The 20,790-nt window shown below is 47.0% G+C and overlaps 1 protein-coding gene across 1 annotated transcript in view; it reads right to left on the bottom strand.

The window, feature by feature from the left end:
- The window catches only part of COL27A1 (collagen type XXVII alpha 1 chain), a 190,635-nt gene that overhangs the window by 60,920 nt on the left and 108,925 nt on the right, over nt 1-20,790 (bottom strand). The window contains exons 14-25 of the mRNA XM_069031565.1: nt 20,664-20,717; nt 17,004-17,048; nt 14,699-14,752; nt 14,251-14,295; nt 9,609-9,662; nt 8,862-8,915; nt 8,653-8,706; nt 7,654-7,707; nt 7,290-7,343; nt 5,341-5,385; nt 4,622-4,675; nt 3,412-3,456 (exon numbers count right to left, since the gene is read on the bottom strand). Coding sequence (XP_068887666.1) covers nt 3,412-3,456; nt 4,622-4,675; nt 5,341-5,385; nt 7,290-7,343; nt 7,654-7,707; nt 8,653-8,706; nt 8,862-8,915; nt 9,609-9,662; nt 14,251-14,295; nt 14,699-14,752; nt 17,004-17,048; nt 20,664-20,717 — 612 coding nt within the window. The remainder of the gene's footprint in view (nt 1-3,411; nt 3,457-4,621; nt 4,676-5,340; nt 5,386-7,289; nt 7,344-7,653; nt 7,708-8,652; nt 8,707-8,861; nt 8,916-9,608; nt 9,663-14,250; nt 14,296-14,698; nt 14,753-17,003; nt 17,049-20,663; nt 20,718-20,790) is intronic.

The following is a 20,790-nucleotide window of genomic DNA, read 5'->3' as shown; positions in this document are numbered from 1 at the left end:
ATCAAACATGACTCCAGGCAGTGTGTGTAATGATGCACGTGAAGTCCCAGCAGCGGTGGCTGCCCGGATAAAGGCCCACAATATACAGGAAGGAATGTAAAACATTTATATTAGACGGGAGTTCAGCATGTCGCTCATGATTCAGTCTGCTGTATTCCCCAGCCAAGGGCATGGCGGAAAAGAGATGGAGATTGTTAAAAAGTTGCTGGGGGCTTGGGGGGGGGGGGGGGGAAGGAAAGGAGGGGGGACTGGTGGGTTGTAATTCCTAACTCCTGTCTCGCTTTCCCCATTTATTGTCCAGCCCTGTTATAATTAAGCCCCCCCTCTTGGCTCCATCAACAGAGAGCAAGTCAGCAATGAAGCCTCGCATAAATCATAGCCCATTTGAGAGAAACAACCGATCGGCGAGCCCAGCGTGAGCAGGGTCTCCCAGGGACGGGACCGCCAGTCGCTCCCAGCGGGAACCGATCACGGCCTTTCTGTTTTACTGGTTCGCTAGAACTCAAAACAAAACAAACCAGGGACAAAGGATGGGAGGGAGTAAATGTACAATCCTCCCATTCAGATGAAAGAAAGGGAAAGTAAAACAGTAAATATCACAGTTTAAGGGAGGACGCTCTGACCCGCAAAGAACAGCCATGTGGTTTAACCCCCTGTGCACCAGGCTCAGCCCTGCCCTGGCACCACGTTGGGCTCTTGCCACCCTGGGGAGTGAGGAAAGGGAAGGGGAAGACGTGCTGTTGAAACACTGTGTCACACCAAAGAGGCTGTGAACACCACAGTGCCTGAAAATCCCTGACCGAGATGTCTGGAGGTCAGAGATGCCCTGGAGGAGAAAGTAAATGGGCTGGGAAAGGAGCAGTGCTAAGGTATGGGAAACACCAGTGCAATTCCCTGCTCGGTTCTTGGTGACCCTCTTGACCTTGGCCAAGACAATCAGGAGCTGCTCATGTCAGACCCCGCCTGCAAACCTGGCATTACACCCCCTCCTCCTTCAGAGGGGGAAAAACATGAAGGAGCTGGTGCTGGTGTCCTTTAACAAATTATCCTAGAACACTGATATTGAGACAACATACTTTGACCTTAAAGGACAAGAGACCTCCAAGGAGCCTTGGCCATCCTTCCCAGCACAGAGCGATGGGTGCGTGGCTGACCCTGACACAGCCCTGTGAGTGAGCAGGGCTGTCACTTCTTGTACAGGGGAAAGGACTCAAACAGCTGCTCCTGCTATGACAGGACCTCCCCAGTCCCATTAAGGACATAAGTTAATTAAGGTCTCTTTCAGCTAGCACAACTCTTCACTGGGATTTTCTAGTGCCAAGCAGGGCGCTGCTGGGATGGCAGCACCTTCCTGTCTGCTGCAGGGGGTTACTTTTCCCACAGGTCTCTCTGACCTTCAACATGGACATTTTGGTGACATCCTCTGGCTGTGCATTCCCAGCTCTGGGACTGGAAGGCTGGTGGCTTCCTTGGCCAGAGGCCCCATATTCCTCTTCACATCCTTCTGACATCATCTACAGGCAAGGAAGGGTTAACCCACATATTTCCAGGGTACTGGGGTGCCCAGCAGCTGGAATCCTTCCAGTACATGGAGACAACAAGCATCTAATGAATGATCTTCCCGAGTCTGTGTCCTTGCAATGGAAAAACAACACATCAGGGACTGCCTTGTGGCTTAAAACCTCATTTTTCAATGAGAGCTCAAGTATCACTGGAAACCTTACAGAAACTCCCATGTTTTCCTAAACAGATGTTCCTAAGAAAGGGAAGAAATCTCCAATGAGATGGATGGCTTATCTCTTCTCGTGCTGTTATGCTGAGGTTTTCTACTCTGAGAGAACCCATTCGTCAGGCAGAGCAGCAGGACTGAGAAGTGTGACCACCCTTACTGTGGAACAGAAAACATCAGGGTCTCCACGAGAGAAAACATGGTGAGGTGATGGTGTCTTCAGTGCCAAGGGCCCGGGCCCATCCTCTCAGGGCTCTGCAAAAAACCAATCCAGCCCCAACACCAACTGCTGAAGTTTAAGTGGAGGGGGGAAGGAAACTCCAACACTCCAGCATTGTTCAGAGGAGGTGTGATGGGAGACGAGATTATTTCTCATTAGTCTGGCGAGACATTTTTGTTCTAATGACTTGACTGGTTTGGAACTGGAAACTTTCTGGGTGATACTTCTAGACAGAGACTAATTGACTAAGAATAACACAGGCAGCTTTCCTACTACTGCACTGGTTTCAGTGTCAGCAGAGGCCAGCTGTGTTTTCTTTTCGATGAACAGTGCCTAGAGTTCTCATCCAAGGTCAGTCCTGAGGGAAGTTAAAGAATAATAATCCTAATGATGCTTTGCCCTTCAAGGACAATGTCTGGTTAAGGATATCAAAGCACTTCTAAATATTCATTTTTTACTGTATCCACAGGTGCCACTTCAGAACAGGAGGCGCTGGGCTAAGCACTGCTCAAGGCTGTCTCACGCCTTCCACAGAAGGAGAAACTGAGGCACAAAGCACTGGGAAGTGTTGCCTGAGATCGTGCAGAATCTGATAAAGCTGCAACTGGAACTCAGATATGGGGAACAACTTTGCTCCTTCAGTAGCTGCTCTTCATGGAGCAAATTAACAACCGTAACACAGAAATGGCTCTAATTTCCAAATAGAAATAACCACCTTTGATATATACTGAGGCTGGTATCAGACTGCTGGTACTGAAAAGGATCCACCTTGGCTTTTTTAGACTTGCTTGGTCAGAAACCCTTGGAAGAAGTGGCCCCCAGCTGTTGCATACAGAGCAAAGAAGAGCCAGAGAGGCCGACAAGCTAAACCAAACCAAACCAAGTGTGCTGACCATCCAGCAGGGAAAGTGTTGGGAAAGACAGCAGTGGTGAGAAGCAACACCCACAGTGCAAGGACCAGCTGCTACAGCCAGCTCCGTGTGGTCATGCAGGAACACACAGAACATGCTGGAGGCTCTGTGGCTTCAATTTCAGGGTTGTTGGTGGACAAATTTGTTGGTTTCAATCATAGAGACGTGGGAACAATTGTTGCTCTTTCCTTGATGCCTGTGGTTCCCCCGAAGCCTACAGGGATAATGCATGTCCTGGGCTATACCAGCAGAATTTTCTCTGTGGAATTACAACAAAATGCAGCTCAGTGTCACTCTTCCCCAGGGTCTGGTTCCTTCAGCTGCTATCTCCTCTAGTCCCCAAAAATCCAGGGGAAGTGAAAGCAACGTAGCACCCAAAGCAGAGGATCCTACCCTTAAAACCTGCATTGGCAAAGCCTGGAAGCTGGAGCACCTGTCCACTGGAGTGGAAGCTGGAGTCCCTGGCCACTGCCCTCTGTGGGCACTCTGGGCACCCAGGACACATTGTACAGAGGAGATCATCAAAGAGACAAGGAAAATAAGGAATTTACCTGCTCACCAACTTTCCCTGGTCGGCCACGGTTTCCTGGCTCACCCTGCAGGACAAGGAGACAAGGGCACATGGGTAACTTGGTGCTGCCAGCCAGACCTTGGGCTCTTTGTACGCCCATGATTTGGGCTGCTGTGTGTGAATCAGGGTAAATCTGTGATAAACAACATTTTACAAAACCAACTGTGACTTGGAAGATAATCCAAAGTAAGAAACACTGTTGACACAAACACGGAGCAAACACTTGCTCTTCTGGAGCAAAATGCTCCTAAAGCTGGTCCTGCTGTAGAAAAATAACCTCCAGAGAACCACATTGAAACATAAGATGTCTACTGCCCTGTGGCATAGGCCTGGCCTAGTCCTGGTTACTTCATCCCAAAGTTTTACAAAGGCATAAGAAGAAACAACAACTCAAATACTCCCAGGCAATGCTGCGCCCTGATTCTGTTGTTATAAAACCTCAGACAGGCACAGGTTACCGTCACATGGAGCATCCACAGGAAAACCACAGCAAGAACCTACGTGAGATAAATCCCAGTGCAGGAAGGAGGAGTTCAGAGCATGAAAATGATGAGGGGTGAAGGAGAAAGCAGAAGGAGAAGGATTTCAAACCCACCAGGGATAAGGGCAGCTGTGGCAGCACATGGAGGCAGTCAGAGTGCCCCTGGATGGGCTGTCCAGAGGCCAGGCTCGCCAGTAACCAGCAGTGTCTCCAGGACAGCAGCTGTATTTTCTCAGTAGGCAGATACTCCAGATGTGCTGCCAGACCACATTTTTGCTATTTACTGTTTGAAGAGGTTGTTATTTTTCGGTTTTTCTCTTTCCTTTTGAGTGTGGGTTTGTGGAGAGCACTGCCCTGGGATGGCTCCTGCTGATGATTAGGCAGCAAAGATAGGAATGATGTGCATTGTTTTAGAACAAAACCATGGAGAAGCAATGGAAAATGAGATGATGATGGAGGGAGGAGTTGGTTAATATCAAAGGAGGAACACACTTGTTTATAATGGCTTAAAAATGCACCATCATTCTTTTTGAAGAAAGAAGCAGAAGCTGAGACCCCAAAACCCTGAGAAAAAGAGGAACCCTCAGTTTTCTTGTTCTTTCTGGAATGAATACCTGGGAGAGTGGTAAAAGTGAGAAAAGACATTTCCCTCTTCCTTTCCTCTCTTCTGCCCACTGCTTCCCTGATCAGGAACAAACTCTTTTCTTACCTTTGGACCACTGGGACCAGGTGTTCCTGGAAATCCCTTCCGACCAGATCGACCCTGGAATACATGGAAAAACCATAAACATCAAAAGCTTGCAGCTGCTTTGGTCACAGGTGCAGCTTACAGGCTTGTAAGATAAAAGATAAAGATAAAACATTCATTTTCTGATCCACCTATTACCAATTTTCAGGATATTTTACTATCCTGAGGTGACAATTATGTACAGACCCATTACAAAATTCTGAGCTGGCAAGTTCAAGGATATGACAATGTTCTTTTTGCTTCTTCTAACTGTGTGTCTGTGATACATCACAGAGATCAAAAGGACTCTCTATAACTGTCCAGTCTTTTTTCTTTCTTTTTCCTCTACTCATTGAAAAATACTATAAATCAAGGAAGAAACATCAGGGCTGGTTACAGAGATGGTTTCCAGTCAATGTCATTTATCTTGAGGATGAACTGTTTAAACATTAGAGGGTTTTTCAGGGTCTGAGACTTTAGGCAAGTCATAAACTCAACACCCTGTGCAAGAGACTTCTTGGACTTTCAGCCATCCTGGATCAAGCAATCAATCAAGTCCTGGACAAGACAAAAAATTCATAGCAGGGCAGATTAACTTCCCAAACCAGGAGGGGTTGAAGTTTTATGAGAATTTTACTACAATTCCATTGCAAGGTCATCAGAGCTGGTAATAACTGAGTGAGTAAATGACTGAAACATACCTCTGGACCAGGGACTCCTGGTGGTCCTAAGGGTCCTTCATCTCCCTGAGGAGAAAAGAAATTAAAATAAAAAGCAAAGTAGTGACAAAATTTGGACTCACCATGCAGCAAGAATGAAGTGCCTGCAGTATGAGCAGCAGTTAAACACAGGCTGTGTGCTCAGCTGTCACATTTTAACAGCTGAGTCCTCATCTGTCTTAAAGCAGGCTCCAAGGTTTCTCAGGGAAAAAAGATCTCAAGTCAAGTCCTGCCAGTAAAAGCCATCCAAAAACTGACCAAGGCAACGCCAGTTGATTTGGTCTATGATGGGCCGGCTTTGGCCAGTAGGGTACACTGAACATGCTGCCATAACTGCTTCATTTGATTTGGCAGGGATGTGAATGCTATAGAGCTCTTTACTCTTTGTCTTTCTTACCCCCCTTTCCTCTTCCTTCCCCTCAAAAAAGCATGTTCCAAAATTTCCCAGAGAACCATTTGGCAACTGTATGAATGTTTCCCTTTTGCTTTCAGCTGGGACTACACATGCTGCAGGATGGAGCTATCACAAAATCTCGCACAGCAATTGGACTCGGTCCTCTCCCTTGGCTCTACACCAATTTCTAATGTGATAGGATCAGATCTCAGTTTCTAAGAGACCTTCAATTAAGCTTCACAAAAATTATCTCAAGTGTCTAAAACCAACTGCCAAGAGAGAAATTAAAAGCGCCCTTGGCAGCCACAGGCTGGCTGCTCTCATTTCGGTGGTCAGCCGTGGTAATGAAGGGGCACTGACAGGCTGAGGGTGGGACTGGGGGTCAGGAACCCAGCTCCACGGGCTCAGACAAGCCACCCACAATATTCCACATTTCCAGTGGGATGTAATTCAGAGCCCTGACCCAGTGCCCAGGGTGACCTTAGTAGTAAGGGCACAGTGCTGTGCTCTGCTGCACACTCAAAGTCCTTCAGCACAGCTTGCACCAAACTCCATGTCCATGTCTTTGGGCTTACTTTTACACTCACTAACTAGAGGAAATTGAAGGCAGCTTGGTCATGCCTGCCTGAACCTGGAATGCAGGGCTTCGATTCCCTTTGTATTTTGTCTGGAATATTTTTTTTCCTATTTCACTGCAAATAAATGAGCTAATTTGCATTAATCCCATTTAGAGAACAAGCAGAAGAGTTCCCAGAAAAAGTTAAGAATTATTAGTGCTATTAAAACGAGCTCCTGCCCATGCATGTGCTCAATGTTATTTACACAATGTCTCGTGACTCTGGACAAACAGCTTACACTGGCCTGAGTGAGAGGAAATTACACTGATGTCACTGGAGTTTCAACAGGATAAACGGGGAACCCAGACATTCTCTGCTGCTCCCATAGTGCATTTGCAGCTCCAGGACAATTAAATCAATGACAATTGTTCCCTTCTTAACGACTGCAAGTGGAATGGTGCTTCAAGTTCTGAGGTGGAAGTGGTGAGTGTGAGCTCCGGGGTGCTGAGCAAATGAATTTCTGCAGAGCAGCAATTCCCATTTCCTTCTCTTTTTACAGAGGGATGTTTCTCCATGTGAGAGCAGAGTCTGCAGGTCTCATGGTTGAAAAAGAACACACTTAAAAGGAGCAGAAAGCAAAAGCCAGGCCAGGCCATGTCTGTGCAAGGGGATGTGCAGGGAAAAGGGCTCTAACACCCATCTAGGGATGGGGCAACAAGCTTTAAAAGCAAAACAAAAGCAGAATTTAGGATCTGCAGATGCCAGCAGTGACTGGAGGCAGAGATCACAGGACCTGGAGATCACACAGCTTTGAGGAAGCTCCTCTTCTGCAGGTCTCTGATCACTCAGTATAAGCCTCTGCTTCCAGATTCAGAGGGACCAGAGCATTTTAAACCACGGACACCATTTCAGCATGCATTAATTTACAAAAGTCGGCGTTGTTCTTTAAGTCAAACCTCTTCTGAGCTGAGGACACTCACCTCTTGTCCAGGCAGTCCTCTTGGCCCAGGTAAACCTCGTGCTCCTGGCTTTCCCTGAGAAACAGCCAAAGAAAAAGATACTCAGAAAATAGAAACATAAGCTCAGAAAGGCAATTAAAATGAGAAAGTCTCTTTCACAGTCATGGGACATTATCCAATGTCAATTCTGTTACAGAAAAAAAAACTGAAGAAAAAAAAACGCTGCACTTGGAGGGACCTCAAGCCAAACAGACCAAGCTGAGATGCTGGCCAGGACAATCTTTAGGAATCTCCAGAGGTTTCTCTCTCTTCCCCTCTTCCCATTACTTTGTTTCCCCTGGCTGCTTCCAACCCCACACAGAGCTGCAGTCTCCGCTCGACTCACCTTCAGACCTTCAGGACCGTTTTCTCCTGGTGGGCCAATGTCACCTGGGAAGCCCTGGAGAAAATGAGGAACAGTCAGGGTGCACAAGTGGAATTCTGCAGGCAGTGTCAGCCGCTGTGAGAGGTTTAGTTAATGGCTAAGGGACAAGATGTGTTACATGCTGGTAGTGCCTTTGTGTGGGGCACTGCAGCTTTGGGAGGGAATGGGACACAAACTCCTCCATCAGTTTGATGGAAGAGCAGCCTTTCCCAGCAACTCCCTTTAGGTCCATCTTCTTACAAAATTTATTGCAGCGAGGGTCTCCCTGTCATCACACAGCTAAAAGTGGCAATTTCGGTTTTAATTAATCTTTATGAGTCAGCACATAATCTCTGTGCTCTGAGAAAGAAGCCGCAGCCTCCGCGACAAAGGGAAGCAGTCGAGGAATTAGGAAAGATGCTGACACCCTTCATTAGCTGCTGTCAGCCTGGCAGCGGCTCTTTCCCACCCACCCACCCTTCGAGGACAAAGGAATCCATGCTTATTTCCAATAGCAACAAAGAGGAACGATTGCTAAGTGGCAGCAGTCAGCTGAGAGCCCTTCCAGACCCTGTGAAATACCAGAACGCTGATGAGGGGAAAACAGACCATCACTTGTGCTGGAAGTGGCTTTCTAGCATCTTACACATTTTGTCTGGTTGCTTAGGAAGGACAAAAATGATGGCATGCTGGGGGAAACTCATCCTGCATTTGAGGTATCACTGTGACTATTTTTTGGTAAGGGAAGTAAGAGGATTTTCTACTTTAAATGGTATTTTGAGGGGAAAAAAATTAAAAAACTCTTCCATTTTTTCTGTGAGAAAAAAGGAGAAGGAAAAACCAGGAAACCATGAGATGCAGAATAGGTCATGAATCCATCTGGATCCTTCCTACCCCATCACCACACATGTGCCATTGTATCCCAGCAGAGAAGTGAAGCCCTAGGCTGCAAGGATGTGAGAAGGTGGTGGTGGGACATACCTCAGGGCCAGGTGGTCCTGGAAACCCAACTGGTCCTTTGTCACCGACTTTTCCCTGCAGAAATCAGAAAAACATTGGGAAAAGTGAGCTGGCTTCTGGCTGTTGGGTTTCCTGTTTAGAACAGCACACCCCTGCCAAGCTGTCTTTCCAGCTGGGCAAGGAACCTTTAGAAAGGGAGATTGGGAAGCAGAGGGTGCTTGGTTACTTACCAGGGGGCCTGCTTTCCCTCGTGCCCCAGGGACCCCAGGCAGACCCTGGCTGCCCTGAGAGAGACACATTTTTTCAGAACACAATGAGGCATCAAAAAAATACCAATTCCCCGTGCTCCAGCTTCGCTGCAGAACGGGAAGCATCTCCTAAAGGCTGGACTTAGCCCTGCATGGAGCTGAGACAGCTGCACTAATGTCAGTGAGATGTTTCTGAAGACAGCCCTGAATTTAGCCCCAAAGAACACGAGCTGCTGCAGTTGGCTGTGGCTCAGAGCCACACAGGCTCCAGCACAGGGCTATGTGCAACATTTGTCAGCCACAGTCAGTATCACATCGAGTCACAGGGGAGAAGTCATTTGATCAGAAGTTATACAGAGCATTAAGTGCTTTGCTGGGTCAGGGTTTAAGTTGCTGCACTGAGCAGACAAAATCTCCTGAGTCTGCAGCCGCTGGACCACACAGATTCAAAGGCATCCCCATCAATCCCATCACTTCCAATCTCTGCTAGAAGACATAGCCCCTATAGAAAGGCCCCTGCAGAACTGCTTTTACTATGAGTAACTAGAAAATCCATACTCTGACATGGACTTTAGAAAAGGCACAGCATACCCCAAATGGGAACTATCCAAGAAGGGGAACCTGACAGCAGGATGCAGCTAATTCCAGCTCCTAGTGGATGAACTGAGAAAACTGGTGGCCACGGCTATGGACGGGGAAAAGAATGATGGAGTTAAGAAAAACAATTACCTTGTCTCCTTGGAAGCCGATATCTCCTGGAACACCTGCTCTTCCCTGATCACCCTGGGTATACATCACCAGAGAGTTAAAATAGGCAACAGCAACAGACAAAATGCCCAGGTTGATGCTTAGAAGGTGCTTTGTACAGCAAAAGTCTCAGCACCAGCTGCACTCAAAACCGAACTGGTGGCAAGCTGCAGATCACACTGAATGTAACAACAACCCTGAACAAAGTGTGTATTTCCCAACTTGATTCTAAGGTGAGAAGGAAAACTGCAGGAGAGCAAAAACCAGGAATTCCCAAGCACTGTGTATCTACAAAAGCTGCAAGAAGAGAGACCACACTCCTCTGGCTAACAGCGACCATGAAGGTGGAGAAGTGTTAAATTCAGCTGAACAGAAGAGTTCAGTTTTCAATGAAGGAACCTTTTCTCTCGCAAGGCCCTATAGAAAAGAAAACAATCCTCATGGTTTCTGTGAGCATATCCTAGTCTTGACATCAAGCATCAATCCCCTTCCATAAGAAAGCAAGAGCAACTTCTGGTAATGCTTTAGTACTACCTCACTGCCAATATCTGAGCTGAGATTCCCTGGGAGGGGTAGGCTGGTGTCCACTGGTATGGGGAGCACATCACTGACAATATTTCCTGAGCAAGCTGTCTGTCTGTCCCCTCATTGGACCAACATAACAGATTCTGACTCCCTGGGTGGAAGACAAATATCCCTGAAGGTTTTCCAAGGAGCAGTGGACTACCTTGCGTTGGCTCTTAGCCCTGCTGTGAGCAGCTCTGTGGATCAAATGACCTTCTAATGCCCCTTCCAACCTCAGATATTTAGTGATTTATTTAAACAAAGGATGAGTCAATGATGGGGCAGAGAGAGGAAAATTCTACTTGGGAAGTCAAAGGAGGAACGACTACAATAACTTGGTACAATGACAAGACCCAACAAAAATAACTGCTGGGAGGAAGTCTCTCCCATGAACTTGGCTTCCCAGCAAGGGAATGAGCCACTCTAGAGCTGTATGTTTAAACATAGTCCACATGGAAGACATGTGGAGTCCTGCAACAGAGCCGAAGTCCACAGAGAGAAGACAGAGAAAGTCCACTTCACTCCAGAAAAACCACCCACTTGTTATCAGAGAGCAGAAATAAATGTAAATACTTCAGTAACATGCAGGGGATAATGAAATTGGGGATGGTTCAGGTTTGAGTTGGTAAAGACTTTTCAAAGACAAATTTTCAGAAGAAAAATAATTAAGAACTATGCAGATTCAATGATGGAAATATTTCATGGATTCATGCTAAATTTGCTTTAATGTTTTGGCAAATGTTCCCAGAACATTTCACTGAACCATCTTCAAAACAAATCTTTTACGTAGCAAAATTAGAATGTTGCTCTTAAAAATGTTAAATTGATTTTACTCATTTGGTTTTTAACCTAAAATATTTTAATTTGAGTCAAATAACCAACATTTTGTTTCCTCTAAAGTATTTCCCATCTTTTTTTTTTGGCAATGCAAAATGGAAACAATCAGCTCTTTACACAGCTTCAGTTCGGAAGAACCCCAAGTATTACATACAATAGAAATGGCAAAAAAACTACTGTGTGACCCAGCTCCTTTACAGACTTCTCTCATCTTCTCCCAATTTTCTACTTATTTTATGTAGTCCAAGGCTTAAAACACTGAAATCTACTTAATTCTTGCTCCCAACAGAAGGCAGCATGAAAACAGCTTTTCTGGAAGCAACAGGATGGCTCTGAGGTTTGTCTTTACCATCAATTCTGAGGGTCAAAAAAGAAAGATTATATTTTTTATTAAGCAATTTTCTACCCAGACAGTACAGGCGGCCATTGAAATACTGTTTCAGAAGAAATACTTGGACACTAAGTAATAACTACTAAAATAAAAGAGTTTCCTGAGCATAGCAAAAGGCAGGAACAAACCTTTGTTTCCAACCTTTAGGAAAAGTGGGGCATGACAATGAAACCAGCTTTTAAACAGCTCTGAGAAATGGGCATTAGAGAGGGTAAGAAGGAAGCAGGGGAAACAAAACACATCTCTTATGCAGAGCTGGACTTCATGCCAGATGTTCACATGTTATTGTGATAGCACAGCAAAATGTCACGGCATGAACACTCCATCTATGGCTGTTAATCTCTTAAACCAGAACTGAGGACTGGGGCATCACCTTTCACCTGCCCTGGAACTGGGACTCAGAGTCTGTGTCCTTAATATGAGGGAAAAATTACAGAGGAAAGAGGTCAGGCATGTTTGTTATTAAAAACTGCAGGGCTGAGATGACGAAATGGGCCTGCAAGGACTTTGTTCGTGGGGCAGGAAAAGGAATGTAGGATCTGAAATTACAAACAGGCTCTGCCCATGGGATGTTGCCTGTGCTTCATCTTTCACCTATAAAAAGAAAATGCAGCTTCAGACACCCCGAGGCCATTTGTAACCCAACACAAACAGAGAGGGGCTACAAGGGAAGGGACCAATGCACAGCTGTGGGATGTGTTTGCTGTCTGTGTGATGCAGAGGAGGTTGTTGTGCAAAATCCCCTCAATTTTCCTCGACTGGAAGTCTCTGCTCCCAAGACTTCCTGCTTAGCAATGCAAAGGGAGCTAACACTGCACAACTCCAGAGGTATTTGCCTGAGCCATGTCCTCCACAAGTTACAGATGTCCTGATTCATAAAACTCCTTTGTGAGAACAAGTAGCTGGGATTTCCTCTGCTTCCTCCACCTTTCCCCTGCACTCATCACCCCACGTGGTCTTTCCAAGGCCACTCTTTATTTCAGTTATACAGTAATTCCACTTCTCCCTGTACAGCAGATAAAACCCTCTCTTCCCCATCTCCTTGCCTGCATGAAAACACTGGAATGGCAACAGAAGGATGACCTGGACTGGCCTGTCTAGCTGCTAGATAAAAAGATGTGATTTCTGCCAGAGGAGTGAGATGTTGTCCACTATTCTGGTTCACACCTGGTCATGTGATGTGAGGACATTCTCCCAGGTGGACACCGAGGTGGCAGCTCCAGTGACATTCCTGCTGCCTACACACACCATCCAGCCACCCTGTCATTATTCTCAGGTTTTACCAGCATTCATCTGACTGCTGCTGAGTGAAGGGAGTTTTTCTCAGCTACAAAAAGACAAACTTGTACAAGGCCACATATTTTGGATGTGACCAAGACAGATGGGATTAATAGGAACTTGCAGACATCCAATTAAATCCTCATCAACCCATCCCCAGGAAGGCAGGATGACCTGCAGCCTGGAGCTTGCAGGGGGAGGCAGCTGGGGAGGAAGGAAAAGGTTTCCTGTACCTCAGGAGTGTGGGATTGTTGGGAGGATGGATAATTCCGCACTTGGGAGTATTATAAGGATAACTCCAGAGAGAGTCACAAACCATTTGGTTACTGTGACAGCAATGGCAGGGGAAATACTGGGCAGAAACAGTGAAGTTTCTATAAAGTGGTGGAGACTGAACTGTCCAGGAAGTTTAATTTTGCTAAACAATGATTTAAATCTTGGTGATTTTTAAGATATTTAACCATTTATTCCAGGGAATGGACAGAGAAGTCTGTGGACTCTAGGATCTGGTGTTTAGTCAAGAAACCAGCTACAATGTCTTAAGCTTGTCCTAAAGAAAAAGCCCTTCTCTTGCCTTGTCATTGCTCTCAACAGAAGTGGAAAAGCAGCACAGGGGAGAAATGGAAATTGCAGACACAGGAGTCCTGGCAAAGAGCTGCTATAATATAAGAAGAGTTGAATCAACTGGTTTGACACTACTTCCCCCCTGTGCAGTTTTGGGCTGCTAAATCATTCTCTAAAAGCAAACATCTGAGAAGAGAACAAAAAATCCGACAAGAGGAGGAAAATACACTTAATGGTCATTTTCCACTGCCCTCCTGAGCAATCAGAGCCACCAATAAATAACTGCACCTCCCACTCTTTCAGACTAAATAAATCCTACAGCCCAATATCTGTAGGAGGAGGGTTCTTATGACAGTGAGACATTTACACACACAGCTTCATGCTGATTTATCTCAAGCTTCGTGTTTTTGTGCCAGCACCACTAAATCACTGCAATCAAGGCCCCTCTCCATTTTGCTCTTTCTAAAGTGATTTATATCAGTTTGGGACAAGGCAATTTCCTCTCAGTAGGAAGCTGAACTGAGGTGAGGCTCCTTGAACAGGAGCAGGGATATCCAACACACAACAGTTTTTCCAGGGGATCCACCTGCTTTGATACAGGGTTGCTTTTTCACACCATGTTTCCCCCAAATACATTAGTACAAACTCACTGTCAGTGTCAGATCATCTCCTCCCCATCCCATCACATAAACAACATAAAAACAGGGGAACACCAGTTGATTGTACATTTACTGTCATCATCAGTGTGAGACGGGAGCTCCAAAGAGGATCTGAGCATAACTGATCTATACTCCATAGAAAAGGGGATGGGGCAGATATCAAAGAAAGAAAAATCAAAATTAGAGTGTCAGGAATGGAGGGAGAATGAGAGGATGGGGTAGAGATGGCCAGAGTGGAACCAGCACTATGGTGCTGAATAAGAAAGAAACTAGAAATGGGGTTTCACATGCAAAATTAAAACACAGTGCAATAAGGGAGTATTCAGATCACCTTATCACCTTTCAGTCCATGTTCTCCAGGGTTTCCCATCAGCCCCTGAAAAAAAAGAAAGTTCAGAGTGAGGTTGAGCCACGGTGGAAACTTGCTCAGGTCTGTGACATTGCTGTTTGCTGATGGGGTGATAGTTCAGACCCACAGCACTGGCCTGGCACAGTCTCAAGGTCTGTTTGGGAGCCAGACTGCTCCCAAAGTGTGCTCCATCAAACATTCTTCATGTGCTGGAGGCACACAGGGAAAATGCTCCTGGAATTCTCCATTGACTCATACCTACTGCAGAGCACCAGTGGGATGTTGTGTTCAACGGTCCTGTGCCTGGACACACATCACTGCTGCCCATCCTTTCTCTCAGGACAGTCACCACTGCCCAAAGGAGGAACAGAATAACCTTCAGCTCAGCTATGGAGGGATGAGAGCTCACAGAGCTCAGCTATTCCCTCACCTTTAATCCTTTTGGTCCTGGATAGCCAATTGGTCCAACAGGGCCCATGTCACCCTAGTGAGAGAAAGAAAATTACCACAGTCATTACATGCAAACCCAACAGATCCCTGCATGTGGTGAGAAGTTCCTCTGATATCCAGTCTCAGTATCCGTGAAGAAATGCACTACTGATATCAACAAAAACAGCATCCTGGCATGAGTCAAGGCTCTTTGAATATGCAGAGAGCCCCAAAGGCAGCACACAAAGGAAAGAGAGGAGAGACAAGAGGTGAGGACAGAGGTGTCTCATCCTGCTGCAGTGAGAAGTCAGCGTGGCATTGTGTGTTGGGACTTACTCCAGTGCAGGAGGACAGCAGAGCTCTGGCTGCCATGGGCACACATGTGCGATATACAACAGAAACCCTTCAGTGCTGGTGTTGAAATGGGCTCTGGCTGCTCTCTGCCATGAAAAGAGGCAGTGACAGCATCCACCAGCCTGGCCTCAGTGTGTAAATAAACAGGGCAGGCTTCCTGAAGGAGCGATTCTCCAGCCGCAGCCCCAGGCCCGCAGCCACGCAGAGGGAGCTGGGCTGCAGCTGTCCCAACAGAGCCCTTTTCATACCTCCCAGCATAAAGGCTGCTTGTAGAAATGCATTTACTTAGAGCTCTGCCCACATGATTAACTAGGAGAGCAAGAGGCTTTAGTTACACCTCATTCTGCTCTTCAGCCTCTCTTACACTGTGAACCAAACTCTGCAGGGTGCCTGTGGCAGCTGGAGCCGGGCTGGTCCCCAGGGCGCCTGCAGGTGGCAAGGAAGAGACTGAATGGGGGCCATGTGTCACCTTCTCCGTGCCCTGCAGTGTGAGTCCTGTGTGCAGACCCTGGGGAAGGAGCTAGAGCTGTCCTCCAAAGGGAGGACAAGGCAGGATGGAGCTGCTCCTTTCTCCCCAGGAGGATGGAGGAGGTCAGTCTTGGTCTATCCATTAGAGATGCTTCAGCATCCTGAATTCAGGAGATGCATGTTACCCTGGGACACATGATCTACCTCAATTTGACCTGAATCTCAGTTTGAAGTTTGGCTGGGCCAATGTGGAGGGGAAGACAGGCAGCTTCTGACTCAATCATCTCTAGAAGGATCATGATCCCATTTACCATCTCTGACCTTACACCTTCTAACGAACAAAATACCAGTGAGATAATGGCAACAGGGAAAAGATAAATCTTTCCAAAAGCAAGGAGGAATATAATCTAATCTGGACAATGCCTTCAATGGGACTGTTTTAAATACCAGTCTTCCTCTTCCAGCTTTTTGCCAGGAGCACATCCTTTCTGCTGCTATGGCTAAAAGAGTTACTTCCATCTCCCCTAATGAGGGGAAACAGACCTAATTCCTGGCTCTATGGAATGCTTTCCCCTCAATCCACCTCTGTCCCAACCCCCATCTCCAGGATGGGTGTTCCACCATATTCCCTGCTGTTCCTTCAATGGAAGATGTCTGGATTTGTGCAATGTCTAGTGCAGTGGAGGCCTTGATCTCAGCTAAAACACACTCCTACAATTTGAGCTACTGAAAGGCAAAAGGGGAAGGTTTTTAACCATTCCTTTCAAGCCAAGTTTCCATGAATTATCACAGATGAGGAGGAACCATTATGAAAGAATGCTGTAGTAGTAACAGAGCCTACCAATTTTTGTGCATGGAAGGGAATAACTTGAAACAGATCCTAGGACCTATAAATAAACCATACTATGTTCAGCTGGGCATTCACTAACCCCCAGCACAGCTGCCAGAGGAGGAGTTGCCACCCAACCTTACAGCTATTTATCTCCTGCTGGGGGAAAAGAGTAATGAAGGGTGGAATTTGGCTGAGTACATAATTACCTGGATTAGTGATGGGATGGTGAGAGTGCATGTAAAATTCCTGTCTACCCAGAGGACAAACTGTTCCTGTCCACGGTCTCTCCAGTGAACAAGAACTGTGTGTCCCTGAGGTCACTGCTTACAGGGACTTGCTTTTTAAGAGATCCTGGTGTGGAATGAATGCTGCATCTTTGAAGAAATACTCTGGCAAATGTTATCAAAAGGGCAAGTTATCAGGAAAAAAAAAGACACTAAAAACAGACTTCTAATCTGTTTCCTTTTGCTTGGAAGGGTTTGCCCTCCTCCACCTCCCAATCCACCAGGAAACCCCCTCTCTCCCCAGATGTCACACCTCCCCCATACAAACAGTCATCCTGCTCATGGGAAGAGGAAAATCTGTGCATAGTTAGGCAGATTGAAAGGGTTGAAGCCCAACAAGCCAGATCTCCATTTTTTTTTGTACTTACAATGAGTCCAAGGACTCCAGGAGGGCCTGGGGCTCCCAATTCTCCCTAAAAGGAAAGACAAACCCACATGGTTATGGACACTTTATAGACAAGCAGAGACTGAAAAGCAGCTTAGTGTTTCAAGGGCTTGAGGGAAGGGAAAAGATCGTCCTTCCCCCTTCCATCCCCCCTTTCCACCCCAGCCCCTGCCCCCACCAAAGCGATCCAGAGCTTCCATCTTAGGGAGTGCACTTGTGAGCACATCCTGGGAAGACACAGGCTGCTTGTTGCTGGGCAGTTATTCCCAGGGCTGACTTCCCTCCCAGGAGCAGGCTGGATGAAAGGAACATTTTGCTGTGCAGGGTAGAGGTGGGAGCCTTCCCCAGGTCAGATCCAGCCATTGGCAGGGAGAGGGACCAGAGTAAGGTGGGGACACAGGGAGAGCAAGGCTAAGGTGGGAAGGAGAGGAAAGCTGCTGCTTTAGCATTGGGAAAGGTGAGTTTTTGGGAGTGGTTAAGTAATAATAAAACTCATAGGAAAAGGAAGACCTGCATGAAAAGGAAACTGGGTACTTTGGGGAGAGGGTATAGCAGGTTCTGGTGCTGGCAAATGGGTCCTGGGAATATATTGGGCTCCTTGGAGCTCATCATTCCAAGGGTCATGGAGCTGGTTTGGCTTCTCAGCTTCACCACAAACTACTTCTGTATGAGCTCTCCAAAGACATGCAGAAGCACTGGTCTGTGCCTGATAGCATCTTCAAGTGAAGCACAGCAGAGAAGCTCTGCCAGACCCCCACAACTCATTGATCCAGGTCTCTGAGTAGTTCAGCCACCACGGGGTGCTCAGCCTGTCCCATGTCTCCCTCGGTGGCCTCCCTGGCCACGCTAACAGTGAGCTGCTTGTCAGGGCAAGGACCTGCTCTTACACACCTCCATCTCCAATGGGGCCTCTCAAAACAAGTGCATTGGAAATGCTGAACTTCCCGTTAACTCAGACGGTCCTGCCCCTGCTCTGGATCATGCTGGCTACTTTCTTTGACAGCCCTGCTCAGTTTATGGTGCACATCTGGTGGAGTCCCCTCCAGTGCAATAAAGCTCCCCTTTTATGGAAAGATCTGCCTAGTGGAAGGAGAGAGAAGGGGACGCAACGTGACTGAATGTGCTCAGGGCTCCTTGGGTAAAGGGTTACGTGTGTTTATTTTATGGGAAGTGGAGTAAAGGACTATTGGGCAAGCACACACACAAAAAAGTGTTTCATAATCTCAACCAGCCTAAAATTGCTTTTTTAATGGCCAGTTCCTTTCCTGCATACTTGGGACATCTGTGGAGCAATTGTTCCTCATGGGTGGGATTTCTGTGTCCTCAGAGCTACTGTTATAAGGTTGGCTTCAAGCTTTTAGCCGAGGCCTGGCATTACTAGGCTCAGGAAGAAGAGGGAGTATGCCAGGAATGCTGAGCACAGGAGTTGCACGGTGGCCTGGGTTTCCCAGGAAGCTCTGCAGGCTCCCAGCGTGGCTGGGCTGCAGGCTGGGTGGATAGTCAGGTCTTGGTCCCACCAGTCTCAAGAGGCACTTCCAGATTTCTGACTTATGTCATATGGATATCCCTCAAGAGAACAGGTATATGAGGAAATGCATGACCTCACAGCTGATGGAAGAGAATTTCCTCTTGGGAGAGGAGGGGGTGGACTCCCTTGGGAGATGTGGACAGGACTAATTGTTAATTTGAGCCGTTCCTCAGCCTAGGAAATGGAGGATTTACAAGTGGCCTTTCCTGGCCATCAGTCCCTGACCTGCAAGGGAAATCAGGCTCTATTCTCCTTTTTTCAGCACACAAACCAGGCAGTGGGACAAGAGAGAAGGAGATGAATCAACAGCCCTTTCCCACGTCTAATTCCTGTGATTAAGAGCCTAATTGGAGTGGCTAAAGCACGCCGGGGGAACGTGGGATCTGTAATGCGATGGCACAACAATTCTCATCGAGCTGGTAGGAGGGAAGAAGGCCCCTGAGGTTGGAAGAGCCTGTGCTGTCCCTGGAGGGGATGGAAAGGAGATCAGAGGCTGTTGGGTTCAGCCTTCCCCACGCGACCAGGGGATCAAACAGAGAATGTGGCAGCCGGGCCTCCGGCAGCCCTCCCGCCTGCGACAGCTCAGCTGCACACCCCACCTACCAAACTCAGCATATTTGTGTGCTCCACAAACAGACTTTCTGGCATTTTTCTGCGTCTGTGACTCCACTTGTGACCCTGTGAACCTCCCTTTAAGTCAGCCCAAACAGTCTGTTTTCATTCTGTGATAGCCAAGGCACATTAATATTTAAAAGCCGTTGATAAGATGAAAGAAGAGCAATCCTTCTGGATGAATTAACAGGACATTTGCTGCTCTCCCAGGCTCTGGGAACTGCCATCAGCTGACTGGCATTGAGAATATCTTCTGAATGGGGCTTAGACAACTTGCATATTCAAAAGAAAACAAAGTAAGCTATTTGGGGGAAAAAAGTCTTCCTGTCCTCCAGGATCCCTGCTCTTCCTGGTGGGCTGGCTGGAAATAGCAGTATGATCAGAAAGTTTTCTACTTTGGCACTACTGGTTCCACTCTGACCCATGGCTTAAACTGACTGAAGGATGGGAAAAGTCCTGCAGAAGTATTCCTTGGGAATATTCTTTCAGTTCACTGCATTTATGACTCTTGTGCTGAATTCCCACAAAAGCTGGAGTGTAGCTGAGCTTGGCTTGGGGATTGGAGTCAATTGTATAAATAACTTTTTGCTGCATATATGACAAATGGGAACTTGCAGACACATGTGGAGTGGGTTACTTCACACAAATCATCCCGTCAAACCCCAGAGCAGCACGGTGATTATGTGTGAATAACCAAGGCAGCAGGAATTTCAAAGAGGAATCAGTGCTGCTCACATGCTAATTCAGGGAAAACCAACAAAGTAATTCAGAAAATAATTTAGGATAATTAATACATCTGAGAACTGTTGCAAACCACAAGGATGTGTTCTGTGAGCAGTAGCGAACACAGCACATCCCCACAGTTTAGTGCTACAAGAGCAGAGCAAATTAAGCCTTATCAGCACCCAGCTGCTTAAATGCCCTCTGTGACCATCCTGATCCAACTCCCAGGAGAAACATCTCACTCTTAGGAAGCCAGCAGGGGTCAGATGAAGACTGAAGGGAGGCCAAGAACTCAGGAGACTGAAGACTTACTCCCCGTGCAGTCCCAGGGCTGGCTGAGGGATGGGGCAGGCAGCAGCCTCAGCTGTGGAGTCTGTCCCTCAGTGCTCCCAGCCACTAGAGGAGGGAACCTGTGCCCTGTGGTATGGACAACATGGTCCAAACACTGCCTGCTCTGCCAGAGCAACATCCTTGCCCTTTTTCTCTTGACTTTCTCCTAGTCACACCCTCAGGATACGACAGCATCTGTCAAGACTCAGGTGCGAGGAAGACAAGAGATGGAGACAGAAAACTGATGGCAAATGATGACCCAACAGTTACAGGAACCAAACACAGGAGTTTTCAGTGGGGCAGGGATGTACATTTGTTTTTCAGGGGGGACAAAACCAGCCAGCAGCTGCCACCAAGCGTAAAAGGTTCACTCAGCTCTAACTAGCATGATGCAGTACAGTGTGCTGTCTACTGCAAAAGAAAAAAGAAAGGAAAATGTTATGAACTTACAGGGTTCCCATCGATGCCTGGAGGTCCTCGTTCTCCAAAATTACCGGGAAAACCCTGAGAAGAGGAGGCAAATGTGAATGTTATTGAGGTTCCCTGGTGTAGACAGTCTGTTACAAACCGCTCCCCT

The sequence above is a fragment of the Aphelocoma coerulescens genome, chromosome 17 (assembly GCF_041296385.1).
Source record: "Aphelocoma coerulescens isolate FSJ_1873_10779 chromosome 17, UR_Acoe_1.0, whole genome shotgun sequence".
NCBI classification, from domain to species: domain Eukaryota; kingdom Metazoa; phylum Chordata; class Aves; order Passeriformes; family Corvidae; genus Aphelocoma; species Aphelocoma coerulescens.
Note: the sequence above shows the minus strand (reverse complement) of the source record. Positions and strands in the feature narration are given on the sequence as shown.